This window comes from Gigantopelta aegis, chromosome 3, assembly GCF_016097555.1.
Source record: "Gigantopelta aegis isolate Gae_Host chromosome 3, Gae_host_genome, whole genome shotgun sequence".
In the NCBI taxonomy this organism is placed as follows: domain Eukaryota; kingdom Metazoa; phylum Mollusca; class Gastropoda; order Neomphalida; family Peltospiridae; genus Gigantopelta; species Gigantopelta aegis.
Window position 1 is genome coordinate 88,219,453 of NC_054701.1, and position 27,082 is coordinate 88,246,534.

General features: G+C 34.6%; 1 protein-coding gene across 2 annotated transcripts in view; it reads left to right on the plus strand.

Annotated features, from left to right (window-relative positions):
- Positions 1-27,082, plus strand: part of LOC121369269 (muscle calcium channel subunit alpha-1-like) — a 111,606-nt gene that overhangs the window by 49,151 nt on the left and 35,373 nt on the right. For both annotated transcript variants that reach the window (XM_041494231.1, XM_041494232.1), the window contains exons 17-30: positions 1,463-1,658; positions 4,998-5,127; positions 6,156-6,215; positions 6,663-6,769; positions 7,486-7,573; positions 8,069-8,176; positions 9,635-9,687; positions 12,274-12,420; positions 12,945-13,146; positions 13,742-13,900; positions 14,281-14,391; positions 14,922-15,005; positions 26,369-26,491; positions 26,993-27,058. In XM_041494231.1, coding sequence (XP_041350165.1) covers positions 1,463-1,658; positions 4,998-5,127; positions 6,156-6,215; positions 6,663-6,769; positions 7,486-7,573; positions 8,069-8,176; positions 9,635-9,687; positions 12,274-12,420; positions 12,945-13,146; positions 13,742-13,900; positions 14,281-14,391; positions 14,922-15,005; positions 26,369-26,491; positions 26,993-27,058 — 1,634 coding nt within the window. The remainder of the gene's footprint in view (positions 1-1,462; positions 1,659-4,997; positions 5,128-6,155; positions 6,216-6,662; positions 6,770-7,485; positions 7,574-8,068; positions 8,177-9,634; positions 9,688-12,273; positions 12,421-12,944; positions 13,147-13,741; positions 13,901-14,280; positions 14,392-14,921; positions 15,006-26,368; positions 26,492-26,992; positions 27,059-27,082) is intronic.

The following is a 27,082-nucleotide window of genomic DNA, read 5'->3' on the forward strand; positions in this document are numbered from 1 at the left end:
ATTCATAATTCTTAAGAGGAGACAAATATTTTTTATAACCGTTATTTTTGATTCAACATATAAAATTAAAACCTGTATTTTTTTATTTGGTTTATTGGAAATTTTATTATACAGATATTACTTTTCCAATTGCAGTGGCTTTAGATTTTGCATTTAGCTCAATATTAAGTATTATTGAGGTTTTGTCAGGAGTAGGGGAGAGAAAATTTCAATGAGGAGGGTGGGAGAGAACATGTCAATGAGAGGGTTATCAGCTTCAAAATAAACCATCAAATGTATATGGAGGTTTTTGGGGGCTTCTATTTTAGAAGGAAATTACAGTGAGAGGGATATTGACTTTAAGATAAAAAAAAATAAACAAATGCAATACCTTGTAGGTGTCTGTAGTTTATGAAGGTTTCTAGCTGGGGGTTTTCAGAAGAGAATATCAGTGAGAGAGATATCGGCTTTAAAATTAAACATTAAAACAAATGCAATACCTGTATTTCATTTCATTTCAACTTATTTTCATGCTTATATCCAATTGAGGTTCAAGCACACTGTCCTGGGCACACCCTCAGCTATCTGGGCTGTCTGTCCAGGACAGTGGCTTAGATGTTAGTTGGTTAGTGATTAGTAAGAGAGAAGAGAGTGTAGTGGCCTTACACCTACCCATTGAGCCCTTAAGAGCTCGCTCTGGGTTGGAGCTGGTACCGGGCTGCATACCCTGTACCTACCAGCCTGTAGTCCGATGGCTTAACCACTGCCCCACTGACGCCTGTTTACCTGTAGAAAATAACAGTGAGAGGTATATCGGCTTTAAGATAAAAAATTAAAACAAATGCAATACCTGTATTCTTTATGGAGGTTTCTGGTGGGGTGTTTTAGAAAAGGATATCAGCTTTTAAATAAGAAATTAAACCAAATGTAATACCTAATATTATATCCAGTTACACTTTCTTGGTGCTTTCTTCTCGGAAAAGAATTCTCTATGAGAGGGATATTGGGTTTAAGATAAAATATGAAAACAAATTCAATACTTGTATTAATGACATTTGTGGGGAGGTGGGTCAAAAGAGAACATCAATGAATGAGATATCGACTTTAAAATAAAACATTAAAACAAATGCAATAACTGTATTAATGAGATTTCAAGGGGGGTTGGGGGGGGAGGTCAGAAGAAAATATCAATGACAGGGATATGAGCTTTACAATAAAAGATTAAAACAAATGCAATACTGCAATAATGAGATTTCAAATGGGGATTTGTGGTTTCAGAAGAGAATATCACTGAAAGTGATATCGGCTTTAAAATAAAAAATTGAACCAAATGTATAGTTATGTAATATATAGTTTTTTGAGGCTTGTTGGTGTTTTTTTTCACAGAAGAGAATATCTATGAATGGGATATCAACTTGAAGGTAAAAGATTAAAACAAATGCAATATCTGTATTATTGAGATTTTTTAAAATTTGTATTTCAGAAGAGGACTATGACGACCGTGACGAGGGTACCGAGGATGATGAAGAAGATGAAGACGAGGATGAGGAGGGCTCTGAGGAGGACTCGCAGGCGGCGTCCAACGCCCGGCCGCGCCGCATGTCTGAGATCCACATCAACTCCAAGATCAAACCCATCCCGCCAGCCAGCTCCCTCTTCATGTTCGCACCCACCAACAAGTTAGACATTTTACTTACTTTCCCCCAGCCAGCTCCCTCTTCATGTTCGCACCCACCAACAAGTTAGATATTTTACTTACTTTCCCCCAGCCAGCTCCCTCTTCATGTTCGCACCCACCAACAAGTTAGACATTTTACTTACTTTCCCCCAGCCAGCTCCCTCTTCATGTTCGCACCCACCAACAAGTTAGATATTTTACTTACTTTCCCCCAGCCAGCTCCCTCTTCATGTTCGCACCCACCAACAAGTTAGACATTTTACTTACTTTCCCCCAGCCAGCTCCCTCTTCATGTTCACACCCACCAACAAGTTAGACATTTTACTTACTTTCCCCCAGCTCACTCCCTCTTCATGTTCGCACCCACCAACAAGTTAGACATTTTACTTACTTTCCCCCAGCCAGCTCCCACTTCATGTTCGCACCCACCAACAAGTTAGACATTTTACTTACTTTCCCCCAGCTCGCTCCCTCTTCATGTTCGCACCCACCAACAAGTTAGACATTTTACTTACTTTCCCCCAGCCAGCTCCCACTTCATGTTCGCACCCACCAACAAGTTAGATATTTTACTTACTTTCCCCCAGCCAGCTCCCTCTTCATGTTCGCACCCACCAACAAGTTAGACATTTTACTTACTTTCCCCCCAGCCAGCTCCCTCTTCATGTTCGCACCCACCAACAAGTTAGACATTTTACTTACTTTCCCCCAGCCAGCTCCCTCTTCATGTTCGCACCCACCAACAAGTTAGATATTTTACTTACTTTCCCCCCAGCCAGCTCCCTCTTCATGTTCACACCCACCAACAAGTTAGATATTTTACTTACTTTCCCCCAGCCAGCTCCCACTTCATGTTCGCACCCACCAACAAGTTAGACATTTTACTTACTTTCCCCCAGCCAGCTCCCTCTTCATGTTCGCACCCACCAACAAGTTAGACATTTTACTTACTTTCCCCCAGCCAGCTCCCTCTTCATGTTCACACCCACCAACAAGTTAGATATTTTACTTACTTTCCCCCAGCTTGCTCCCTCTTCATGTTCGCACCCACCAACAAGTTAGACATTTTACTTACTTTCCCCCAGCCAGCTCCCTCTTCATGTTCGCACCCACCAACAAGTTAGACATTTTACTTACTTTCCCCCAGCCAGCTCCCTCTTCATGTTCACACCCACCAACAAGTTAGATATTTTACTTACTTTCCCCCAGCCAGCTCCCTCTTCATGTTCGCACCCACCAACAAGTTAGACATTTTACTTACTTTCCCCCAGCCAGCTCCCTCTTCATGTTCGCACCCACCAACAAGTTAGATATTTTACTTACTTTCCCCCAGCTCGCTCTTCATGTTCACCCCATCAACAAGTTAGACATTTTACTTACTTTCCCCCAGCCAGCTCCCTCTTCATGTTCACACCCACCAACATGTTAGATATTTTACTTACTTTCCCCCAGCCAGCTCCCTCTTCATGTTCGCACCCACCAACAAGTTAGACATTTTACTTACTTTCCCCCAGCCAGCTCCCTCTTCATGTTCGCACCCACCAACAAGTTAGATATTTTACTTACTTTCCCCCAGCCAGCTCCCTCTTCATGTTCGCACCCACCAACAAGTTAGACATTTTACTTACTTTCCCCCAGCCAGCTCCCTCTTCATGTTCGCACCCACCAACAAGTTAGATATTTTACTTACTTTCCCCCAGCTCGCTCTTCATGTTCACCCCATCAACAAGTTAGATATTTTACTTTGATATTGTTTTTTAAATGTTCATATTTCCACTTCAACTCCCAAGATTAAACCAGTCTTTAAATAAAACATTTCCTTCCAAGATTAAACCAATTCCACCAGCTAGCTCTCTCTTCATGTTTGCCCCCACCAACAAGTTAGATATTTTATTGTGATATTGGCTTTTAAATGTTCATTATTTCCACATCAACTCAAAGATTAAAGCGATTCCACCAGCTAGCTCTCTCTTCATGTTTGCCCCCACCAACAAGTTAGATATTTTATTGTGATATTGGCTTTTAAATGTTCATTATTTCCACATCAACTCAAAGATTAAAGCGATTCCACCAGCTAGCTCGCTCTTCATGTTTGCCCCCACCAACAAGTTAGATATTTTATTGTGATATTGGCTTTTAAATGTTCATTATTTCCACATCAACTCCAAGATTAAAGCGATTCCACCAGCTAGCTCGCTCTTCATGTTTGCCCCCACCAACAAGTTAGATATTTTATTGTGATATTGGCTTTTAAATGTTCATTATTTCCACATCAACTCCAAGATTAAAGCGATTCCACCACCTAGCTTCCTCTTCATGTTTGCCCCCACCAACAAGTTAGATATTTTATTGTGATATTGGCTTTTAAATGTTCATTATTTCCACATCAACTCCAAGATTAAAGCAATTCCACCAGCTAGCTTCCTCTTCATGTTTGCTCCCACCAACAAGTTAGATATTTTACTTATCACAACATATGGTACAAAAATCAAATATTGTGACGTTAAAATAAATTTCATTATTTTCATATCAACTTTAAAATAAAACCAGTCCTGCCAACAAACTTGCTTTTTTGTTCATTCCTACCAACAAGTTAGATATTTTCTTTCAGACAATAATTTTACAAAATGCCAGATTGGAACAGTTTTAAAAACATAGTGTTGGCATTAGCTAAGCTATTTTCTTAGAGGAATTTCCAGACATTAATTGTAACAGAAACATTGACCACGCTTTTGAGAACAATATAATTGTCTTTATTTTGTATTCATTTCTGGTTGCACATTTTCCACAAAAAAACCTTGTCTTAGTGTATATAGCGATTAGTCTGCATATGACACAAGTTGTAAATTTTTCAAATGCTTGATGAGAGGAGGAATGTAACTATTATTCCGTTGTAAACTAATGTGAAATACTAGAGGCACTATTTTACAGGCCCATAGGAATGACTTTGGGAGTGGGGGTGCACTGACGGATCGGGTACAAACTCTTTATCAGATATTGGTTACAATGGCAAATATTAATATGATTTTAAAAAAGGCTCACAAGTAGAGGGGGGGGCACATGCCCCCACCCCCACCCCACCCCCAGTTCCTATGGACCTGGGTTTTATTTGCCAGCTGACTTAAATGATTCACCTCAGTAATAATTTCATTCATGTATATTCACATCACTAACACTAATCATTTTAATTTTTTTATGGTTACAAATCCTGGCATGATTTACTTGCCTTTTTTTTTAGTAGTACTTTGTTTGTGTTTTTGTATTTATTCTTACAAAACAATTGCTCCAATAAGGTATTGCCCTTATTTATGTTGTCACTAATACTGTTACATTCTTTCAGATTCCGTGTTCTGTGTCACAGAATCTGCAACCACTCGTACTTTGGCAATATTGTCCTCACCTGCATTCTCATCAGTAGTGCCATGTTAGCAGCTGAAGACCCTCTGCAGTCAAAATCTCCTCGCAATATTGTGAGTATATCTAGGGTGTACACCACCAAATCAAATCCCATAGACGACAATAGTAACATTTGTGGCTAAAACTCCTACCTGCAGCGTATCTATCAACATATATACACTATGCATATAAATACTACCACCCAATACATTTAAAGTGAATTAAAAAAAATGGTGGGTAAACTGCTCATTTCAGATATGAGTAGTGTCTATGATTACCCTAGTTCCGCACAAAATTTTAGTACTTTTTTTTACAGGTACCCCATACATATTTCAAGCACAAGGCTACTTAAAACAGTGGTACTAGATAAAATAAAATTGCATACATTTTTGGCCCAGATAAAACTAAAATTTGTTTACAACTAACACACTCACATTTATCACCAATCACAGGACTTGTGGTATTAACTGCTCTATCAAAAGTTGGGAGCACGTCAAACTTTGACCCAGCCGGATATTATGTGGTTTAGTACTACCTCTAGCAATCTGTATACATGCTTAGGGCTGTTTCACTACCTACAAAATAAAATTTTACTTAAACCATGTCTGCATAGGTGAAAAGATTCTGCAGACCGATATTTTGTCCTGTTTCACCAATGTGATCAATTCTGAAAGTGACTCCTTATTAAGATTTATAAATTTTAAAATCTGGATTCATGTTCATCAAATGTCTTACATACTTAAAGTCTGAAGTGTGAAGAAATTGACTAGCTAAGTCAAAAAATTAACTTGATAATCTGAAACTTGGTAAAGTTTGTGAGAAAAACTAAGGAAATTCTGTGTACTTTTAAACTTTTTTGGAATACTTAAGAATTTTTATTCTTTGTTGCATTCAAAGATCTGTTATTTTGAACTTTCAGACTATGGTTTGTTTAGACCTAATAATGTTAAATTCTGTATATTTGTGACCACTAAATCAAAAGAAAAATAGAAGCTTTATTTAATATGTTGTATTTTATTCTCTTTCATTATGAACCAATTGTGTTGGCAGTAAGTAAAACAAGATGGTTTGATTCCTGTAAAATGTTTCTTTAATGTTTCAGATCCTGAATTATTTTGACTACTTCTTCACCAGTGTGTTCACCATTGAAATCATCATCAAAGTAAGAACTTACCATAACTGGTTTCTAATGTATTTATGAAAATTACTGACATGCACATTCAGCTAGAGTTCATTGCATGTTGCTTCTTAAGGATACATATCATTTTGTTCACTTTAAATTGCTTTTTAAATAATTAAATTTTAAAATATTCTACAATGTTTACTCCTTACATTATAAAACGTTTAAAAGCTTGAGATTTTAAAAACTATATTTAATCTTTAATTAATTTTGTACAATTGTTTGATTCGTTCATTCATTCATTCATTCATTCAATTCATTCAGTTTGTTTGATTCATTCAATTCATTAATTTATTCATGTATTCATTAATTTTGTTGAGTGTGTTAGTCATGATTAATTGCTAGACATATTGACATGTTAGCATAATATGAAATTGTTTTCCTTGTGAGACACTGATTGTTAAAGGATGCTGTGTGACCTACTTTCAGATCATAACGTATGGCCTGGTATTACACAAGGGCTCGTTCTGTCGCAGCGTCTTCAACCTGCTGGATTTGGTGGTGGTGGCTGTGTCACTCATATCTTTTCCCTTGAAGTAAGTACACTGTAATCCATTCAGTTTTAAAAGCAAAGTCCCTCAGATTATAAAGGGGTAGGATGTAGCCCAGTGGTAAAGTGTAAGCCTGAGGCACAATTTTTCTAAAATCGATCCCCATCGGTTGGCCCATTGAGCTATTTCTCATCCCAGCCAGTTCCAGCCAGTGCTCCATAACTGGTATATTAAATCTCATGGTATGTACTATTCTGTCTGTGGGATTATGCATAGATCCCTTGCTACTAAGTGAAAAGAAAAGAAAGATATATAAAAATGTTTTTATTTATCAACACTGTCAACACATTTTAATAATGGTAATATGGTGTTGGACATATTGGTTAAGGGCCATATTTAGAGAAGAAACCTGTTGACTATGGGCTATTCTTTTTTATTACAAGCAAGGAATCTTTTATATGCACCATCCCACAGACAAACCTTTGTTACACTGCCTGGAATGAAAAATAGTCGGATGGACTCACTGATGAGGATTGATTCTAGACTGACAGTGCATCAGGCAAGTGCTGTACCACTGGGCATAATTGGAGTGGTGTCATTACGGTCCTTAACCATATGTTTGATACTATATAACACACATAAATACAAATCTGTTGAGTGAATTGGTTTGCAAGTCTTCAGTTGTTTTTGTTTTATGCCAAATTATGTTAATTTTCATATAGTTTTCATACAGTTGAAACACTGCTCTGTCTGTTTTACAGGAACCAAGCTATCTCGGTGGTGAAGATTCTCAGGGTGTTGAGGGTCTTGCGTCCTCTCCGTGCCATCAACAGAGCCAAAGGTCTCAAGGTAAGTTCTTGGTTACATGGTGTTTCACTGTAACATATCATTAACAACAGACAACATTAGGACAAGATATGTTCCCAGTTACATTGCCATTTGTTTCAAGATATGTTCTTAGTTACATGGTATTTAACATTAGCATGTCATTAACAATAGCAAGATGTTTTGATGCATGTTCAGAATGTATTTCACATCAGAATATCACTATTAACGGAGGGGACTATAGATTTCATCTTGGTCCTTCTTTCTGTCTGACTGTCTGTCTGTCCATTTATCCCACATCCATCTATACAATGCCTACAAATATGGAGCTTAAATTTTGTGTATAGCCTTATCATATAGAGTTACAAATTAAGTGTAACTTTAGTGGGGATTAGCGCTTGAGCTTAGGAGATATGACAATTTGTAAGGCTCAATAGATGACATGCTTTGCTTTAGCAGTATTCTCAGAAAACATTTGATTGATAATGTGTTAATAAGATTTCTGCTTGACTACTTCAGCACGTGGTGCAGTGTGTGATCGTGGCCATCCAGACCATCTACAACATCATGCTGGTCACCTTCCTGCTGCAGTTCATGTTCGCCGTCATGGGTGTCCAGCTCTTCAAGGTTCGTGGCACATCATGGGCAGCATTGTCAGGCTCATTTTCATTGTAATTTTATATTTGCTTTGGGGTTTTTGCAGTTTCAATCAGTGCCATGGTAAGTACTGTCCTGTAACCTGGTAGACGGTTTAAAATATACAGCTATTCCTTTTCTTTGATTCCACTTAGTTTAGTAACTAACACCAGGCAACCATAGAGCTATAGTCCGTCTCATCCTCCTACAAAATAGTTTTTTGTAAATAATGTCAGTTTGGTTTGATGTAAAACAAAAAGTAAAAGTGTTTTGGAAATAACAAAAATATACTATTTTTGTGTCCAATTTAGAAAAATAATAAGCACAGAAATAAATAACGTAGTAAATTCCATAGTATGAAAGAATGTGTTCCTCGTGGGACGGACTATAGATTGTGGGGTTTAGCCCAGTGGTAAAGTGTTTGCCTGATGTGCATTCAGTCTGGGATCAATCCCCATCAGTGAGTTCATTGGGCTGTTTCTTGTTTCTTGTTTCCAGTGGACCACAACTGGTATATCAAAGGCCATGGTATGTGCTATCCTGTGGAATGGTGCATATAAAAGATCTCTTGCTACTAATAGAAAAATGTAGCGGTTTTCCTCTCTAAGACTATCTCTGAAAATATCAAATGTTTGACATCCACTAGCCAATGATTAATAAATCAATGTGCTCAAGTGGTGTCGTTAAAGAAAACAAACTTTCCGTAGAACTAGAGGATGGGATGTGGCCTGGTGGTCAAGCACTCGCCTCATACATGATCTGTGTAGGATTGATCCCCGTCTGTGTGCCATAGGCTTATTTCTGATGACGGTTAGTGCTCCACAACTGATGCAACAAAGGCCTATTGTCTGTGGGATGGTGCATATAAAAGATCTCTTGCTGCTATTTGAAAAGAGTAGCCCATGAAGTGATGGCAGCATTTTTCTGTAATTAGCTGTGTGGTTATTAACCATGTATCTATGGGCGAGATGTAGCTTGATGTGCAGTTGGTTTGGGATCGATCGCCGTCGGTGGGCCCTTTGGGCTATTTCTCGTTTCAGCCAGTGCAACACGACTGGTATATCAAAGGCTGTGGTATGTGCTATCCTGTCTATGAGATGGTGCATATAAAAGATCCCTTGCTACTAATGAATTTTTTTTAGCAGGTTTCCTCTCTATGACTGTGTCAAAAAATGACCATATGTTTGACATCCAATAGCCAATGATTACTAAATCAATGTGCTCAAGTGGTGTCATTAAACAAAACAAACTTTTTTTTTTCTTTTTTTTAAACCATGTATCTGACACTGTATAACTGAGAAAAAAAAGTGTTCGAGTGCATTGTCAAATAAACCTTTCTTTCCATGGAACTTTTGCCATTATGATAAGTATATATCTGTATTCATGTGTCCATGATGATTCATTCAAAATACTTTTTTTTGTATTTTAATTTAATTTATTTGGTTGCAGGGAAAGTTCTTCTACTGCACAGATGCCTCTAAGTTGACCGAGGATGTATGCCAGTAAGTGTAGAGTTTGACCGTATTACATTTGTAATATTGTCCCATGCATTTAAAAACAAGAGTTTGACTGTATTATATTTGTAATATTGTCTCATGCATTTAAAAACTGGAGTTTGACCGTATTACTTTTGTAATATTGTCTCATGCATTTAAAAACAGTTTGACCGTATTACTTGTAATATTGTCCCATGCATTTAAAAACAGAGTTTGACCGTATTACTTTGTAATATTTTCCCATGCATTTAAAAACAGAGTTTGACCGTATTACTTTAAAAACAGAGTTTGACCGTATTACTTTGTAATATTTTCCCATGCATTTAAAAATAGAGTTTGACCGTATTATTTTTATAATATTTTCCCATGCATTTAAAAACAGAGTTTGACCGTATTACTTTTGTAATATTGTCCCATGCATTTAAAAACAAGAGTTTGACCGTATTACATTTGTAATATTGTCCCATGCATTTAAAAACAGGAGTTTGACCGTATTACTTTTGTAATATTGTCTCGTGCATTTAAAAACAGAGTTTGACCGTATTACTTGTAATATTGTCCCATGCATTTAAAAACAGAGTTTGACCGTATTACTTGTAATATTGTCTCATGAATTTAAAAACAGAGTTTGACTGTATTACTTTTGTAATATTGTCCCATGCATTTAAAAACAAGAGTTTGACCGTATTACTTTTGTAATATTCTCCCATGCATTTAAAAACAGAATTTGACCGTATTACTTGTAATATTGTCCCATGCATTTAAAAACAAAGTTTGACTGTATTACTTGTAAATATTGTCCCATGCTTTTAAAAACAGAGTTTGACCATATTACTTGTAATATTTGTCCCATGCATTTAAAAACAGAGTTTGACCGTATTACTTCTGTAATATTGTCCCATGCATTTAAAAACAGAGTTTGACCGTATTACTTGTAATACTGTTGTATGCATTTAAAAACAGAGTTTGACTGTATTACTTGTAATATTGTCCCATGCATTTAAAAACAGAGTTTGACCATATTACTTCTGTAATATTGTCCCATGCATTTAAAAACAGAGTTTGACCGTATTACTTGTAATACTGTTCTATGCATTTAAAAACAGAATTTGACTGTATTACTTGTAATATTGTCCCATGCATTTAAAAACAGAGTTTGACCGTATTACTTGTAATATTGTCCCATGCATTTAAAAACAGAGTCTGACCATATTACTTCTGTAATATTGTCCCATGCATTTAAAAACAGAGTTTGACCGTATTACTTGTAATACTGTTCTATGCATTTAAAAACAGAGTTTGACTGTATTACTTGTAATATTGTCCCATGCATTTAAAAACAGAGTTTGACCATATTACTTCTGTAATATTGTCCCATGCATTTAAAAACAGAGTTTGACCGTATTACTTGTAATACTGTTCTATGCATTTAAAAACAGAATTTGACTGTATTACTTGTAATATTGTCCCATGCATTTAAAAATAGAGTTTGACCGTATTACTTGTAATATTGTCCCATGCATTTAAAAACAGAGTCTGACCATATTACTTGTAATATTGTCCCATGCATTTAAAAACAGAGTTTGACCATATTACTTCTGTAATATTGTCCCATGCATTTAAAAACAGAGTTTGACCGTATTACTTTTATAATATTTTCCCATGCATTTAAAAACAGACATGCCTCTAAGTTGACCAAGGATGTATGCCAGTAAGTGTAGAGTTTGACTGTCTTACTTTTGTAATATTGTCTCATGCATTTAAAAACAGTTTGACTGTATTACTTTTGTAATATTGTCCCATGCATTTAAAAACAAGAGTTTGACCGTATTACTTTTGTAATATTGTCCCATGCATTTAAAAACAAGAGTTTGACCGTATTACATTTGTAATATTGTCCCATGCATTTAAAAACTGGAGTTTGACTGTATTACTTTTGTAATATTGTCTCATGCATTTAAAAACAGAGTTTGACTGTATTACTTGTAATATTGTCCCATGCATTTAAAAACAGAGTTTGACCGTATTACTTGTAATATTGTCCCATGCATTTAAAAACAGAGTTTGACCGTATTACTTGTAATATTGTCCCATGCATTTAAAAACAGAGTTTGACCGTATTACTTGTAATATTGTCCCATGCATTTAAAAACAGAGTTTGACTGTATTACTTTTGTAATATTGTCCCATGCATTCTTTTTGAATGGCCCAAAAGTGACTGTGTCCTCGTATCACTGTCGGTTGAATGCTAGGGGTGCAAAACACAACACCCTTCATTTGAACAAACTGATCTTTCAATTTATATAGAATAGTTGGTGGACTATTATAAAATAATCTGGATAGAACAAATTCAGAATTTGAATCAACATAATATACATATCATATACCTAGAAGAAACCCTATGAGGGGAAAAACAGATTTAACACGGAGATAGGGGTGGGAGTTTTTGATGTTGTTTTTAAAGTAAGTAACATTAAATTATTTAAAAAGTTACATTTGTAGCATTATAAGTCAAGATCACTTCATAAGTATACTATGTAAGTACACTTGAACTGAATTTGTTCTGCATGTGAATGTTTGTTTTTATTTCAGGGGTTTCTACGTTGACTATGATGATGGTAACTTCCAGCATCCAACCCTGAAGAAAAGAGAGTGGTTAGAAAATGAGTTCAACTTCGATGATGTGAGCCAGGCTATGCTGACACTCTTCACAGTGTCTACCTTTGAGGGGTGGCCAGAGTAAGTTATCACTAATTACTTTTACTGTAGTTTATCTTTATCACACACACACACACACACACACACACACACACACACACACACACACACACACACACACACACACACACACACACACACACACACACACACACTCTCTCTCTCTCTCTCTCTCTCTCTCTCTCTCTCTCTCTCTCTCTCTCTCTCTCTCTCTCTCTCTCTCTCTGTGTGTGTGTCTGTCTCTCTGTCTCTCTCTCTATATCTGTCTCTCTCTCTCACTCACTCTTTCCCTTCCTCTCTCTCTTTTCCTCTCCCTCTCCCTTGCTCCCTCCTTCCCATCTGTCTGTCTCTCTCTATGTGTCTCTGTATTTTTCTCTCTGTCTGTCTACTACATTTACCTCAAGGTTATCAATATATTGGTTAATGCGAGTCCAGTCTTATATATCAGTACTATTTGTGCCTCTTTCTTTTCCCACTTCTCCAGTTAAGACCCAGTATGACTATGTGACTTCTGCAAGTGTTTAATGAATTCATTTTATTTTCAGTTTACTGTACACGTCCATTGATTCACATGAAGAATCAAAAGGACCTATTCCAAACTACCGGCCAGCTGTTGCCATTTTCTACTTCGTCTTCATCATCGTCATCGCTTTCTTCATGGTCAACATCTTCGTTGGTTTCGTCATTGTTACCTTCCAGAATGAAGGAGAACAGGAATACAAGAATTGTGAACTTGATAAAAACCAGGTTCTAAAAATACATTAAGTTTTCCACCCACTCAACGTAACATTTTGAAGTGACACTTAGGCATATTTTTAACTATTAGAGCCATTTTTCGATAATTGAAATCAGACATACATCCAAAGTGTTGTTATGGTGTTTCTGATAAAACAAAATGCATGTTTTATGTTTAAAAACTTTGAATTTGATTAAAAAAATCCCAGGTTTTAAAAATAGTAGGTTTTTAGCTACTCAGCATAAAATATTAAAGTAACAGCCACTAGTTTTTAAACACTAAGGCATATTTTAAAATATTTTTTGATAATTAAAATCAGACCTTAGATTTTATTATTTAGCTTCACGGGCTGAAACTAGAGTTTGTGACTTTAAATTATTATATCTTCCAGTCATACAAGCTTATGTCATGTTGGCACATCTAGATTTCGAATGTCTGCTACTCACAAGATTTTCTACTGTGAAAGTCCATACTCTGGATTTAAAGCCGTATTGCAATTAGCCATGTTGCAATTGCCTGAGCCATTGTTGTTATAATGTAGAATGTAGTATGTTTTTAATGTCATTATTTTTCTCGAATGTTTGTCTAATGTTTATTTTGTTTCAGAGAAAATGTATCGAGTTTGCTTTGAAAGCGAAACCAATTCGCCGTTACATACCAAAGGCAAGATGGCAGTACAAGATCTGGTGGTTTGTGACGTCACAGGCGTTTGAATACGGCATCTTTGCCCTGATCATGATCAACACGGTGGCTCTAGCTATGAAGGTACTGTGACCTAGGAAACTGGGGTGCTAACTATGAAGGTATTGTGATACCTAGGAAACGGGGGTGCTAACTATGAAGGTATTGTGATACCTAGGAAACTGGGGTGCTAACTATGAAGGTATTGTGATACCTAGGAAACGGGGGTGCTAACTATGAAGGTATTGTGATACCTAGGAAACGGGGGTGCTAACTATGAAGGTATTGTGATACCTAGGAAACGGGGGTGCTAACTATGAAGGTATTGTGTTACCTAGGAAACGGGTATTAAAGTGTTTATGACTATAACTTGGTTTTGCTGTAGTACCACAACCAGTCCGAACAGTATGGGGATGTTTTATCTTTGTGCCATTGTTTATGACTATAACTTGGTTTTGTTGTAGTACCACAACCAGTCCGAGCAGTATGGGGATGCCCTGGATTACCTCAACATGATATTTACTGGTGTCTTCACTGTTGAGTTCCTGCTCAAACTCACAGCATTTAGGTTTAAGGTAGGATGTCCATAAAACAAAACGTCATCACATCATTTATTTCAAGAACTCAAAGTAATTCTTATGCTTGGCTTATATAAACATATATATATGTGTGTGTTTAAAATTACTTTGATTTGTCCAGGCAAATAAATTTAGTAGCAATGTTTCTTACAAGCATTTAGATTTAATATAAATTGTAATGTTCATATCAGGTTATGTGTAATTTATATCCCAAAAATAATGTGTATGTTATACTTGTTAAGATTTTAGTGTAAAACGTATTTTTCAAAGTATGTATTACAAACTGCTTATGGAAGTATGGTGTGTTTTACTGGGATGGACCTTAAAAATCTTTTTGTTTTTTTTTCTCATGTTACCAGAACTATCATTTCAGTAATGATTTTAGTCGGATGATTTTTAAAAAATCAAACAGTGAAATTATAGATGAAGGAAATGGCATCAAGCAGATTTTTTTCACAAGTTGGTCTGGTAACAACAGTCAATATTTTGTTTAAGGTTGTCCTAGAAATTTATGACTTTCTTTTCAGAATTATTTTGGAGATGCCTGGAATGTGTTTGATTTCATCATTGTTCTTGGTAGTTTTATCGACATCATTTATACTGAAGTTAACGTAAGTACCTACCTCACCATGCTCTTTTCCTTTCGTAAGATATTTTCTTTAAATGATGTATGTACTAATATGATCATTTTGCATTTTGGTGTCTTGCATTTTTGACAGGGAGTAGTTTTCAGACGTGGCTATTACGAACTGTCTTGATGGCATGTCGCATATTTTGGGAGTCATTGTTGTTAGTTAATGTGTTAGTATTTACGATGAAAGATCGCCTTTTTGTCGTGGCAGACATTTTGATTATTGACAGAAAACTTGTTGATGTAAGCTTTTTTTTGTGTTTTTTTGCTGAATTTACACCCAGTTCATATCAGCTTGAGTGGGCCATATTGGAAATGTGCTTCTAAATCAGCTTTACAGTTAGTCATTTCCTTCATTGATCATTAAAACTAAATGACTTCTGGCTGAATTCACACCCAGTTTATATCAGCTTGATTGGACCGTGTTAAAAATGTGCTTCTAAATCAGCTTTACAGTTTGTCATTTCCTTCACTGATCATTAAAACTAAATGACTTCTGGCTGAATTCACACCCAGTTTATATCAGCTTCATTGGACTGTGTTGGAAATGTGCTTCTAAATCAGCTTTACAGTTTGTCATTTTCATCATTGATCATTATAATTAAATTATTTTCACAGCTGAGTTAAAACAGATAGTTTAGAAAATAGATAGTGTCATCTGGCCTTCATACAGTGAGATTTTCTTCTGTATTTCAAAACTCTTCTTTTTTTTTCTTTTTTTCTTGGCATAATGAAAAAATAATAATGGTACCATTAATTAATGATAAAGTTGCCTTTTCGTTAACCCAAAGAGATTATGAATAGTATTTTTAAAATGTCATATTAGGTTTAAATCTCCTGTAATAATAAATATGTGGAGGACTTTATGCAGGGTTGTGACTCTTAGAACTTCAAATTAACAGAATTCTGCCTCTTTTTGTGTATTTTTAAAAATTATTATTCATTTATATATAGGCCCCATATATATTTATTTTTTTCAGTGGCTTGAAAGTGTTGTTTTTTTCACCGAAGCTAACGCTGTTTTATTTTATATTGTTATGTAATATTTAAAAATTAGTTCTTATTTTCAATTCTGCTAAACTGGTTTCTGAAACCTTTTCACTTTTTTACGACTACTGTGACCATGTCGACTGATTATTTGAAGACTGAAGATTTGGAATATCACACATTCACATTTGGTCATGTGGAAAGCTATTTATTGGTGGAAAAAAATGAAGTATCAATTTTGTAATGAAAAGACTTCGTATAAAAAGTATATAAAAACACAAATTTCACTGGGATTGGTTAATAAAAAAAGAAAAAAAAAGAGGTTATGTTAAGCATTACCAGTACCAATTTATTGCTTTGAACACTATAAGACAGTTTACAAATTGTTATGCTAACCATTTTCTATTACTGTTGGCTTATAGTTGTTGGTTACAGTATAGGGTTTGTTTTATCTGGAAATGTTAATAGTTTTGGTGGACTATCTTATGGAAATTTATTTATAAGGAATTTGTTGTTCATAGATTTGGTTTTGTTGGTTGAGATCAAGTTGCATTGGTTCTGGTTTTTTTTTTATCTTTGTTTTTATTAATGGCTGATTATTCATAAGATGAAGAATGCAATTTACCTGTGTTTAATTATTGATCGATCTGTGGGAAGTGATTTGCGAATGCCGATTTTGAATTACATAAGCACCAGTGCATGTAACATTCAGCCCTGTTTGATCACATACTAATCATTTTGATTGCTTGTTTTTTTTTCTGTATCTCTCTCAAATAATCGTTATTGCATACAACAATTTATTTTTCACACAATTTTTATCTTCGCTGCTCGTTCTCCAGAGAGCAGAGGTTTGTGATTATTTCTTTTTTTTATGCATGCTGCCCAAGAAATCATTTCAGATACAAGATGCATGATGTCTTTACTAAGCAACCAGGGTCTTTTGTTAATTTTTCTCTTTCTCTTTCATTCACTTCAATTTTTTATTTTTTTATAGTAAAATTACATTGTTAATCTCTCAGTAAAGTTCTATTTATTTTCAAATTCTGATTTGTTTTTACTGCCTTTGTCTTGGCATTCAAATTATGAGGCTTGGATTTTATTTTGTTTATCTTCACCAGTCTCATATGCTTGATGATTTTGTTTATAATTTATTCTGCATGGTAAAGCATTAAAACTTTAACTGTGTGCTGTGAATCCTGGTTGCTAAGGCTTTTATATAGTTATACGCATGGCATGTTGCTACCATTCAGCCTACAGACATATATTTATATATATACATATATCACACCATATTATACAACAAATATATAACAGCATGTGAATAAGTTACATATTAACACTCAAACCAGATTAATATTTCTGTAGGGAGTTGATGTTTTAGAATCCCCCGTAAAATAACATCCCACCTTGTAAGACGATAGAATAGTGTTAATTTGAGAAGTTAGTGTAGGTTACGTGTTAAAACTGCATGTGAGCGGGACGGGTATCTGGGGTAATAGTACCACTGTGTGGCTTTGGATACTTGATGGTGGTTTGTTGGATTTCCATCCGTCCGTCCGTCCAGTCTGTTGTCTGTGTAACTGGGACAATCTGTTGATGGTATTCTTTGTTCTATTGTGTGGTTTTGTCCAGCTGTGGTGCCTTGTGTCAGTATATTGGTCAACTCCTGTCTAGGCATGGCTACTGTCCAAACAGCCAATCTGTTTCCATCTTTTATTACAATGAGATCATGTGACCTTTTTTCGGCCAATCGGAGGTTGTGTACTATCCGGTTATTTGGTGAGTGTGTATTCTTTGCTTTTTCTCCAGATGGGTGAAGTCGGCGTGTACCAGTAATGTTATTGTATTTGGAATTGTTTGTAATGTTCTTCAGTGTTGTACTGTTAGTCATAATAATGAATTATAATAAATGTATTAGTAGTATAACCTGTGGAAAACAGACTATAAGTAAAATAGTTTTGTGGATTTTGTTTGATTTTTTTTTTACTTTTAGGAATTTTATTATTAAAAGAATAATAAAGTTATTGGATTTTTTCCATTGATAATTAAGATAACATGTTTATTCAAATGTTTACGATACCAAATAAATAAAGATTGAGTTGTGATGTTTCTAGATTTGAAGTCAAATTGGAACATTCACTGCTCATGTACTATTTTTGAATTGTTACTGAATTACCCAAGATTTTATTACAATTGATTTCATTAATTGTAAATAATCATTACTAGAAAATATGAGATTTGAAAATTGTTTAAACATAATGATACACAGACCTGTATATGAATAAAGTCACACTAAAACTAGTAATCGGTTTGTATTTGCATTATAATGCTTTACAAACTGCGATGTTATTCCAGGTAAATTTTTACAGGATATTTTTGTTTAAACTCAGCATTTTATTTTGTTTATATTTTTTGCTATTAAATTTGTTTTATTTCAGAGTTGTTTAACTTTCAGCTCCTTGTAGTATATTTGTTCCTAGATGACACCTGTATTTGCATGTAGTTTTATTTTGTATAAAATATTTTCAGCGGATATATTTTAATTCAGTAAGTATTTAGGTAGCAGTCGGTGATAGATCCAATAGACAATGATTTCAACTGCCTTGTGGGGTGCATGTTTCATGAAGTGACTTAACAACGTAGAGTATACAAACAAACAAACATAGAGTAATATGTGTCAACTGTCTGCACTAAGTTCAAGGCCAAGAAAAAAAAGAAGAAAAAACCCAACATTACTCATTGAAATGGAGACTTATATTTCATGTTCTAATTTTATTATTTTCATTTTGTATTGTCCTTCCTTTCAGTTGCTCATATTTAATTTTGTAGTTGTTATTGGCTTTTAAATGGAGGATAATTTAAAAGGAACAGAAGCTAACGGTATAAGACTTTTAAAAAAAGAGTTGTCATCAGTGTAATGCTTTTCAGATTATTATTTTGTAGATATATTTTTGCAACTGAAAACTTTTAAAATCTTTTTTAGTCCTTTCTGCTTTTACATTAAAATTAAATGGTTAGTTATGATTATTCTGTACAAGTTACTGGTACATTTTTGTCTTTTGTAATCATTATAATATGTCTTCCGCTAACAGAGGGTTTTTTAATGATTATAATTACTTAATAATTATGATTTCTATGTTTATAATATCAATGTGTGAATGTTTTTAACAATTTTGTGTTTCTTGCCATCCTAATGTTTTTAGCAACTCAAACAAGATTTTGCATCTTATTGGCTTTTTTTTTAAAATTGATTTTATTGGCTTTTTTTTACTTTTTAATACATACAGGCCTAATCTTGTCTGCGAAATGAGCATTTTCTTCACCAAAAATGAAATCGCACAACAGACGTCAAGATTCCAACTTGTTTATTGTCATATCTCACTTAGCACCTTGTCGTCATATGTCAGACAGTGTTTTTTCTTTGGCGCCAAACTGTATCCTCGAGTAATTGTGAGCCTGCCTATTAACAGGAAATAGATTATTTGTAATGTGCGATTGATTTGATGAAATGTTTTATTTTGTTCAGTTTGATAATAAATCAACCCACAAATGTTAATATTCATACCAGTTTCTGCTGTGAAGAGATTAAGTACATGTCGTGATCTAATGTTGTTATTCTTCAGATACACCGTAAACCGGGCTATTGTTTTTCAAAGTGACTCATGTCATGCTGTGTGCTGTGACCAGCCAAGTGTTGTTAATCCTCGGCCACATTCATTTCAGTAATGCCAGAAAAGACTAATTAATACTTTAATTTTAACATTATGGCACATTATCAACTACTTAATAATATTACATTTTTAATGAAACATACAACTATTTTGTTTAAACTTTATTACCGGAAGTAGTATTTTATATCGAAATATTACGATTAGAACCGAGTGTAAAATTCAGAATTTTTCTGATTGAACACGGAAACTGGCAAAACGATACGAAATGTACTGATAAATGTTTACTTCAGCAATTTTTATTGAATTTCACCCCTTTCTTCTGGGAAGAGAGAAGTCACTTCTACTTTTTCAATTCTAGATTAGGGCCTGACATACAGAATTAGTTAAGAGTTAAAAACTCATTTGACTTGCTATAACTATTAATATAACCAGAAACATAAACATTGATATTCTAAGCAAGAAAATATAATTAAAACTTCTTTTTTTTTAAATAAAAAGAGTTATTAGAAGGACATATTACATTGCCTATAAAGGTAGCATTGTCCTTTTAATTTTTCATCTCATTATTAACTTGCTTAAAGTTCATAAACATACTATCATTTTAACAGCTAAATATAACTTTGCAGCAGTTAACATTTGTGACTACCATGTTAATTAATAGTGTTTTAGCTTTGTTCTTATTGATACTATTGCAGTGTAGGTTTACAGAAGTTGTTTGTTCATTGTGGTTGTAGGAGAAAAAACATAGGTAGAATTTGAGTGTAAATTTGATGTCACTAATAGGGCTTTTAATAGCATGCACTTCGTAAGCTGGTTAGGATGTAAAAATAATATGTAGAGATGTGTTTTGCTGTTGAGGCCTATTCCACTATGGTGTGTTGCGTGAACATGTTGCGAGCGCGCATGCACGCTGCGCTTTTCACAGGCAATTTGTCATTCTGCTTATTAACAGATTTGATGCAGATCATACCCCTGAAAGCTTTCAACATTTGTTTGTTAAAAATCTGTTCCTAGCCAAATCCATTAACAAACAAACATGCATGTGAATCTGAAAAATCAGTTGGTTGATTTTCGTCGAAAATGTTTTGTTTTTCTCTCCCATATTCAGGGCATCTAGATTATGATAGCCCCACTCCCATGGCTAGTGATATTCAATGTTGGGCTATTAAATAACTACTATTGCCATGCCCGATGGCTAGTGAAAAAAAAGAGGGTCAAATGCTGCATGTAAGTCTATTTTGTAAATATGAATATCCTGCCCCCTCTCCACATCCCAATGTTAATGTTTTTAATCTCTCTCCCTCTTTAGATAACATACCTGATTATTACTAGTAGTAAATGTTTAAAATCACTGATCCCATGGCTACTGGATTTTATAAGCCCTGCCATATTCATGCGCTAGTGCAAGCTAATGCAACTAATGCAAGGAAGTGATTGTCACATTTTCAAGCACTTATTCTTACTCATGTCATGCACACACAACACACTTTGGTGTGAATGGGCCTTTAGGAATATAACCCACTACTCCTCAGCTGAACCATTGCCCTCTAGTTATACTGGAGTAAAACATAGCAGTCAGCATGTTTACATACATGTTATAGTGTAAATATTTGATGGGTCCTTTGAAAGCAAGTGTTTAATGAGATTTCATTTATTAGTGTCAGTCAGTTTGTTTTTTATTTTATTATCATTTCTTTTCTTTTTCTTAAATAGCGCTGTTTTAAGTTTAAAACATGCTAAATTTATGTCTATAGATGTTTATATGGAAACAAAGGTATTGTTAAAATCATGGTTATGTTGAAAAGTCTTCATATAATATTGTAATGTTCTGGCTCAACAAACTCATTTAAAAAATGATAGTGACTTTTATTCATACTGAGAAAATAGACTTGTCGTCTGCTTGGCCATGCCGTAACCATAGGATACACTTCCGGTCTCTGTTATATTAGCACTTCGGTAATAGTAACTCAATGATAATAGTTTCTATATCGCTAATGGTATTAAAGCTAAATTACATTACAGATATCAAGATATGCCATGCTATGAATTTTCTATAGGATGCCGACAACAGTGGAGAATAAGATCTTCAAATTTACCATATGTCAACGCATGTTAACAATTTAATTACATTACACTGAGGAACAAATCAAATAATACTGACATAAACCTGTTGTATGGACAAAAGATATTGGCATAAAACTTAAGGCTGGGTTGGGTTTTTTTTCTGGGGGACTAGGGTTGGAGAAGCGGATGGTGTAGTTCATTGACAATCTAGTGGGATGACACATAACCTATGGTGTCATTAAGATTGTGTTCCGTTTGTGGCTGCAGTTAATACATTAGAGTTTGAAGGGCAGGTGTGATGGGAAATATTTCTTGAATTTATTAAGTCACTGTAAAAAGGCGAGATATAGATACATGTATTGGTAATACATGTTTTGGTGGCAGTGGTGTTAGCTTTTGGGTTTAGCTCAACATTGAAGTTTAACATTTAGTTCCATTTTTCACAAAGTCTTACAAGGTCCTACATCAGTGCAACATGGTTTGTAATGTTTGTTGCAATGGATGGTAAAAAAAAATAAAAAAAATAAAGTTTATTTAATTATTTATTTATTTTAAACATGCACTGAGATGAAAATTTATGGATGCAACTATCATTGATACCAAATAAGTTTATGGAAGGCAAGACATTGAATTCTGCTGAATTCTTGTCTTACACACATAGGATGATTAGTAGTACCGTTGTATTATATACAGGTGCGGATTTAGTGGGGGCCCAAGGGGCCCGGGCCCCCCCCCCCCCCCCCTATTTTTGGGGTCAAGTTATTATTTTTTTTACTCAGATGCGAGGAAATCGCATTTCAGGCCACTTAAATTTTAAAATTTCGTGGGGGAGCATGCCCTTGGGGGCCCCCCCTATTTAAAAATCCTGGATCCGTGCCTGATATATGTGTGAATCAGTTGAAATTTTCATCACCAATCATCAGTTTGTGCCAACAGAGCAATCTATGATTTATAATTAGGGCCTCCATGAGTACTCAAGTACTCAGGTACGGACCGAGTCTAGCAAGACTCGAGTGTTTACAAGACTCGAGTGTTTACAAGACTCGAGCACTTGTGCAAGGAAGAACATTCTCATTTAAAAAATCGAATGTGTGGAATGCAATACAATGGCATGATTTGGCATTGATGTTCTGGGCCCATATTTTCGAAGCTATCTTAGCCTACGAAATCGTAAAATCATCGTAAGCTATGACGTCACTATGGCGTGTGCTGTAGTGACGTCACAACCTACGACGGTTTTACGATTTCGTAGTGCTAAGATGGCTTCGAAAATATGGGTCCAGTACTGGAATTAAGATGCATATTGCTAGTTTACTTTATTCTTTAGTCTCATTATCATCTAATGTAAGTGTCGGGTACTCGGGTCCGGGTCTAGTTTGATCCTTGAGTACTCGAGTCCAATATTTTGGACTCGTGGAGGCCCTAATTATAATCAGAATATATATGAATGTAAGAAGGATGCACAACAGCAAAAGGACATACCCTGAGAACTAGGATTAGAGACTTTAATAAGAGTTGAGCTGACAATATGGAGCCAAACGTTACGTTGTTTCATGAACACCTAAATGTGTGTCTGAAAGGCATATTAAAGGAAGAAAGGAATATTTTATTTATTAATGGGCTCAACACATTTTAATTACGGTTAAATGACATCAAACATATGGTTAACAGGTGTCAAAATTGACTGACATTCCTGCTGGATATTCGGACCGGTAAGTTTCAAATTTTGCCAGACCAAACATGATTGACTCAAACAAAAGTGTGAATATAAACATAAAAAGTGTGAATATAAATATAAAATAATTGCCAGTCAGAATAAATTATCCTTTGATGTTGACCAGCAAAAACTGGCCATGACAGCAGTATTTTGACCGCTAGTTAAGGACCACACAGATGAAAGGCATATTGAGGTCATACGCCTATTTGTAAATACCCTTTGTATGACAGATAGGTTGCAGGTCAGGTCATGCCATAGGGCTTTACGTGCACATTCAGAGCAAGCTGTTGTAGCGCATGCCTGTCCTGGGCAGATAGGTTGCTGAAACTAAACATACTAGTTGATGTGCTTATCTCGTTTTGAGACGGGTGTGCCAAACAGCAAGAAGTGCAATGTTATCTTAAATACATTCCGTAAAGCTTGCTTAACCTATGTGTTGTACAAATTGAATTAATGTAATACTGTAATAATTGTATGTATAAATAGATGGTATTACCTGGATGTAGGCCAAGATATCTTTATACTTATGGAAGGCTATTTATTGTTATTCAAATTAGTAGTGATAACTAATACTATTATTATATTAATATATGAGCTAGATAATGTGCATAAGTCTCAACTCATATTTGCACCTAAGTTACCAAATTATGGCATTGTGTGATATGAAATGTTTTACATTATGTTATTTAATAGGATAGACTACATTATATTCTCCACTTTAATACATTTCTGGGGCAGGGAGTAACCCAGTGGTAAAGCACTCGCTTGATGCACGGTCGGTGTGGGATCAGTTCCCGTCAGTGGGCTCATTGGGCTATTTCTCATTTCTCGTGTACCACGGCTGGTATATTAAAGGCCGTGGTATGTACTATCCTGTCTGTGGGATGGTGCATATAAAAGATCCCTTGCTGCTAATGGAAAAATGTAGTGGGTTTCCTCTCTAAGACTTTATGTCAAAATTTCCAAATGTTTAACATCCAGTAGCCGCTGATTAATAAATCAATGTGCTCTAGGTTTATCATAAAACAAAACAAACTTTTAACTTTAACTTTGATAAATTTCTAGTATATTCTTTTATGTTTATTAGAAATATCTTTTTAAGGTGTGTTCTCCGAGAACTTTATGACATTGCAGAGTCGTAAATACATTGTAGGCTAAACAAAAAAGGTGTGCGCCGGCATATGCACTCCTACAACCGTTGCACTTATGTTTAGTTTTCCTTAAGTGTTGTGCCTCACAAAGGAAAGTGTAATAACCTGCACATGAACAGTGTAGTGATTATAATAAACAGAATATGTAATAAACTGAATATTGTACTCGGTCCCATAAGAATCTGTTATTTTACAATTTGTGTTTTTGCTTTCGCTTGTGATATGCGATAGAAGGCACACTTGTACTATAAACTCTTATGGGAACTTGTTTAGTATGCTCAATATATTATTTTGTTTCAATTTATTTTAATTTAAACGGATCATTTTTATTTCTGTTGATTACTTTTCATTTTGTTATTTCATGCATTGATATTACTGTAGCCATAATATAAAAAAATATTTGAACCCGTTAGCATTTGATATGATGGTTACGGTTTGAAGTTCATATTAAATGGTCACCCATCAGTACCTGACCAGAATATAAAAAATAGCCAATTTTAAATAGGCTATTCAAATTGCATGTTTAAGTGAGTTAATACTCATGTCAATATTGCATGTGCATGTACTGCATGGATGTTTATTTATGTAAAAGAACGGTGAGTAACAGATTTTCAGAAAATAAATGAATAAATAAGTAGAATTTAGCATTAATCAGTGAAAATTATTATAGTACCTAGACATTGGATGGAGTGTATACTTTGTAGTACAGTACCAGCATTTTCTTTGATGAAAAGGTTAGCATATATTTTGAGGCTCAAATTTCCAAATATATTTATATACCGGTACCCTGAAAAAGAAAGGTAAAAAAAAAGTACAGTATCTACTAAATATAAATGAAGCAAACTGTATAATACATATTAGTATTATATAGTTAACACATATGAAGCATATTGTATCATTACATACAGTACAGTATCATAAATGATATACAATACATCAATAAAAATATATAGGAGGGGGTATCATAAATATAGTAGTCTATCATAAATATAGTATGATATATCATACACGTAAGTGATATACAATGAAATAATCAAATGAAATAATCAAATGAAGTTCACAATATCATAAATACGGTAGAGTATCCCATAAATATATTACACAGCATCATACATATTAAAATACATTGAATCATAATACAGAACAGTGTATTATAAATGTTCTACAGTGTATCATAAATGAAGTAGATTGTTATAAATGCAGTATATATGTTACATCTATCATTAATTACTAAAAATAGAAAGGTAAGCTACTTATTCAAGAAGGAATTATCCTTTCTTGTGTTGTTTTATCTTGTTATGATATTTAATATTAAAATTAATTATAATGAAATGACATGTTCTTGTACAGCCTGCCTACTAAAGACATGAAGAACACTTAAATCTAGCTGACATGTAGATGCCAATTTTAAAAGTTGTCAGACATAAATACATTTTACGTCTGAATTAAATACATTTAGTTCACTGTTGGAAACAATTTTGGAAAAGATGTTCAATGTATTTTTCATTGACTTATTATTTCTATTTTATTTCTTAATCATTTTCCTTTGTTTAATTTTAGTCAGCATGTATGGATAAAAACATCATGATTTTGCTGTAGATTTGGATCTAGAAAGTTTCATTTTTCAAAGATTTATTGTTCATTTTATTTTCTGCTTTAAAAGCAAACAAACAATACAACATTTATTTATTTGCTATTAGCATATGTAAAATTATACATGTTTTTAAAATGTGTACATGAATTGTTGTTTTAGCCGGGCAAGACGATTATTAGTATCAACTTCTTCCGACTTTTCCGCGTCATGAGACTGGTGAAGCTTCTGAGTCGAGGAGAAGGAATCCGAACTCTACTGTGGACGTTCATAAAATCATTTCAGGTACGGCGGCATGATGCTTAAAGGTGCAGACCCTAGTTTTAACCCCAAACAATTTACACTAAGTTTAATTTACCAACCTGTAACTCATTTGGATAAAGTTACAATAGAGTGAAAGAAGAGTCTGTGATGGTAAAACGGGAAATATCCGTAAAAATAAGACTAGAATTCGAATCAATAAACCACTACTTCTCAGATGCAAATGCGTTTTTAAAACTATGAAAAATGCAAAGACGTTTATTTTGTACCGGTAAGTGCATGAGAAAGGTCTTAGTAGTGCGAGGATTTGTTCTGCAGAAAAATGTAGCTGAAGAAAAAGCATAAGCGGAATAGTCGCAGGCGATTTTCGGTATTCCGTGCTTTATTTTCACTTTCATGACGGAATATTGGAAGAATTGTTTTACTATTCCGTTTCGAAATGTACTATTTGCGGAATAGCGTAAAATTCGACCCCTGTTTGTCATGTAATCATTTGTTATATCGTATTTTTGTTTTATGTTCCAGGCTCTTCCATATGTGGCATTACTGATTGTGATGCTCTTCTTTATCTATGCAGTAATAGGAATGCAGGTGAGTGGCTGTTACTTAGTATAG